Raw genomic sequence first — 4,474 nt, 5'->3', positions numbered from 1 at the left:
GGAAAAGAGAGAAAAGCCCCAAAAGATATTCGCTAGAAACAGCTAAACAGACTCAACGGGAAACGGCCAAGCCGGAGACGCCGGGACCCTAGGTGTTTCCACGTGGTCGAGAAGATAATTGGTAACTTATAAAATATTCGACAATTTCAAAGTACTAAGTTACCGCAAAACGCAATTAATTACAATATATTCAATGTTAAGTACTCTACGATAAGAAAAGAAAAACGAAATAAGATAACGGTATCCGGCACTATCGTCCTTTTACTTAGAGGGACTGGAACGACATTCAGTCCCGGTAAGCGAGAAAATTTGCCGTCGAGACAAAGCGCCTAGACGGGATTACTTCAATTAAATTCACCAAAATCTCCAAAATAACGGTAACGAAAGGTGCTCACCAACTATATAAGATACGAAATCCAGAAAAGAAGGCGAGTCCTCGATATAATATTCGTCCTTCAATACTTCGTTCCTTCGATATAATATACAAGATAAATTGGATATCGGCTGCTCTTAGTTCACTGGTACGGATTACTTCACGCGACCACTGGCTGAGATGCTTCAAACGTAAGTGAACGAGCCGGAATTCGTCGCCAGAGGAAGAGCCCTAGGGGCCCCCCTCCATAAATTATTAATTCCTAATTCGTGCGGTAGAGCGAAAACACAATATAATAATACAGAATAGGTAAATCTAACGTTTGACGGTAGCCAGAGACGAAGCATTAGGCGCTAGAGTCCGAAGATAGACGGAGAGAGCCGAGCTGAGCGCGGGAATCCTTGGTGCGGCCGATCATGAGTCCTCGGTGCGAGCAGCAGGATCCAGCGAAGAGTAGTCCCTGGTTTCTTCTCCGGGGGCCACTGATAACAGGAGCGCTAGGGAACGTTTGGCGACTGGGCGGCACACGATAGAGGATTATCCTTTCCTCCTATCGGCGGCACGAGTGGCGAAGGCCCTTTTCTGCGATCCGTATGGGCGGCCGGCAGAAGTATTAGAGGGATCCCATCCCGGGTCTCCTTGGCTCCACGGAAGTCCTCCGGAACGAACAGCAGTTTGGTCCAGCCTCTGTCGATCGCTCGTCCGGTAGCTCAGGAACTCTCGTTGGCGGTCAGCTTCGTGCTCGTGGTGTAGACGTAGATTCGCCCAGGACGGTAAAGAAGGTAGGCGAGTGCGAATAGGAAAGCTCGAAAAATAAAAAATAAAAACGAAAAAAAGCAGAAAGGCGGAACAGAAATAAGCAGAAAGGACGATAGGCGGAAACAGAATGCATACACGATAAGCGAGACAAGCAAAGTCATCTTTGGAATGTCGGATGACTGACGTTTGGAGGATCGTTGCAGGTGGATTATGTCTTTTCCCTACTCCTAGCAATCTTTGTGACTGAATTTCCGAAATTCACGTCACATTACATATATTCCAAATATATTGAGATATATTTCACATACAAACAAAATATATATATTTCCGTGTGGGTAAGGTCATTATCGACGTTTCAGCCTTATGACCTTGAAATGCTGATTTTCAGTTATGAATTATAGCATTAACCGACTTTCTAGTTTTGCATGAATTGTTTAGACTAGGACATGTCTTACTTTTAGCGTGACCCAGAACCAACGAAGGGGACGTGGTAAGATTTGGCTCTATTTTTGTTTTTTTTTTGTTTATTTTTTTTGTTTTTTTTTTAAATATTTTTATTTTTTTATTTTTTATATTTCACGGGTATCACGGGTGGTTTGCTATACAAAGCGCATGAATTCCCTTTTTACAAATAGAACAAATTAGGTTTGAACGTTTAACTTCTCCACCATGTTTACTGCTGCATTCCACGCACCGCCGCAAATTTCGTCCAGGTAGCTTTTCAAGACTAAATATTTGGGTTGGTGTAGATGATGTATATTGTTTATATGCGTTGTTTTTGTTTGCGAACCATTCATTTTCAATTTCATAAATAATACTTGAAACAAATTGTAACCTGGTTAGCTTTTTACCCTTATTATTTTCAGAGTATATTATGTAGGCGTTTAAGACCATTCTTCCAATAATGCTGAATGACACGTTTTTCCAATATTTCATTGGTCTTCTTTCATCTAGGTATGTATAAAGCATTTTATCTGCTTCGTCCACACCACCCATGAACTTGTTGTAATTGTGAATAACAGAAGGTTTAGTCTTTTCTGACTCGTACATTTCTCTTTTCTTTGTAACGACTACGTTATCTGTAGTGCAGTTTGTTGTAAGAATTGTAAGAATTCCGTTGCTTTCAAAATATTTAGATTTACCAACATCTGCAGATTTGGCCTTCTTTGGGACGTTTTTTTTATTTTTTCTAATAGTACCAGTTATATATGTATTTTTTTGCAATAATACTTTTGCTAGTTGGATGCTTGTAAAAAAGTTATCGGTGAAAACATGATATCCTTTATTCAAATAATTTCCTAAATTTAATAATTGTTGGACAACAACATATCCCAATCCATTCTTTTTTTATTTCTTCCTTATTTTCGGTTGACTTTGCGCCTCGATAACAAAGAAATCCTAAGCAATACTTTGAAATAGAATCACAAAGTATCCAAAATTTGATCCCCCATTTGTGGTGCTTTTTATTAGGAAGGTACTGCTTTATGCTCGATTGACATTGAGTGCCCACCAGTGATTCATCGATACTCAACTGTTGGTGCGGTGTATACTTTTCATGGAAAATCTTATTGGCATAATCCACAAGAAAGTTAAACTTTCCACATGGATCGTAATCTGGATGTCCTGGTGGTGCCAAAGTGGTATTGTCAACCAGATGGAAAAACTTTATAATCAATAAAAACCTATCCCTAGGAAACATTCTTCCAAACCACGGTATTTGCCTTGAGCCTCTATTCCAATAACACATCATTGTTGGACGTCTAGTAATACCCATTTCTAACAAAACAGCAATAAATGCTTTCATTTCTAGTATGGTAACAGGTTTCCATTTTTTTTCACGTGATAGACGCTTCAAAGTTTTGCTGGTACTCAAAAACTGATGAGCGTACCGGTTTGTTTCGGTAACCATTGTAGAGATTAGGGAAATCGAAAAGAATATGGAGAAATATTCAATTGGTTTTGCTTCAGAATCAGGCGGATGTTGTGGACCAGGAACCTCCGTAAAAGAATACTTTTCATTCGAATACCGTGTATCCAAATCCAAAAATTCATCAACAGAGGCATGTTCGGTGCAGTCTTCGGTTAGTTCATCATCGTTGCTCTCGCTAATAGCCCGTAATCTCTTTTTAGGAATAATAATATCACTTCCGCTATCACTTTCGTTGTCACAAACTTGCATTTCATCATCAGTCCACGATTCCGAGTCAGTTTCACTCCAAATATCAGACACTGGGTTCACCGTTATTTAACAAAAAAAAAAAGTAGATTTGAAATATGTAATATTATTACAACAATTAAAAATCGTATGCTCCGCAAACGCAAGGTGCTTCACTGGACACACAAATTCTAGCGTTCTGGATCAGCATTATTACGCACTCCGCGGTCTAGGCATCGAAAAAAAAAGAGGAGCGCTATCGCGCTCTTCGCATTTTTGGCGTAACATAAGAAGGGCGCGATAGCGCTCGTCAGCAGCCAAACTGTTAATAATCTACTACATCATGAGAATGTGATTTTTCGATGTTCGTTCCATTTTTCCCGGCATAAATTTCGATATTATAAGTGTAGCCTTCAGGCAAACACAATTTATATGTTTTTACGCCATACTTATGTCGCTTGCCTGGGATATATATTGACGAAAAACTAGACGTCCTCTCCATGGAACCATACTTTCATCGATAACGATATTTTTGCCTGGTTTGATAGAACTCTTGAAGTTATCCATAATTGCTTCAATAATATTTCGAATTTTGTGCAACCGATCTTCAGTTCTGGCTATGGTATTGTCCGAAAAATGTAAAAACTTAAGAATAGGTAGAAAACGGTCACGTCTCATTGCCTTTTTTATGCGTGCGTTCGCATACATGTCGTTGTTAGACCAATACAATTTAATTTCTGGCAATTCCACTATACAGGGTGAGGCGCGAGAAACAGAACACCTAAATAACTTTATTGGATTTAAAGATACGGAGTTCGCAAATATCGGAATTTACATGATTCGGAAGGGCGCCCATGGTTATCATAATATTTTTTTTTTATTTCATTTTTTACCAGTTTTTTCAAGGTTATCAGAGTTTTTTTAAATGGAATGGCACATTTTTTCTCCTTGCACATTGTAGCCGGCATCGAAACGAATCCAACCATGTAACATAGTATGACCTTCAAATGACCTCCAACCCAGAAATATGGAATTAATACTAATTCGACATGTTAGAGATTTGGCTTTATTTCTGTTATGATAGACTTCGTCCTTCAGTTTTCCCCACAGATAGAAATCGAGGGGAGTGAGATCTGGTGATCGAATCTATCATGAACGACCAACCACTGCAGAGAACATGAAAGAAA

General features: G+C 39.2%; 1 protein-coding gene across 1 annotated transcript in view; it reads right to left on the bottom strand.

Moving 5' to 3' along the window:
- Window positions 1–2,642: 2,642 nt before the first annotated feature.
- Window positions 2,643–4,474, bottom strand: part of LOC107265914 (piggyBac transposable element-derived protein 4-like) — a gene marked incomplete at its 3' end in the record, with an annotated part of 4,559 nt that continues 2,727 nt past the window's right edge. Inside the window, exon 2 of the mRNA XM_015735837.2 lies at window positions 2,643–3,345. Coding sequence (XP_015591323.2) covers window positions 2,643–3,345 — 703 coding nt within the window. The remainder of the gene's footprint in view (window positions 3,346–4,474) is intronic.

Source organism: Cephus cinctus, unplaced genomic scaffold (assembly GCF_000341935.2).
Source record: "Cephus cinctus unplaced genomic scaffold, Ccin1 Ccin1_scaffold0249, whole genome shotgun sequence".
In the NCBI taxonomy this organism is placed as follows: Eukaryota; Metazoa; Arthropoda; class Insecta; order Hymenoptera; family Cephidae; genus Cephus; species Cephus cinctus.
Note: the sequence above shows the minus strand (reverse complement) of the source record. Positions and strands in the feature narration are given on the sequence as shown.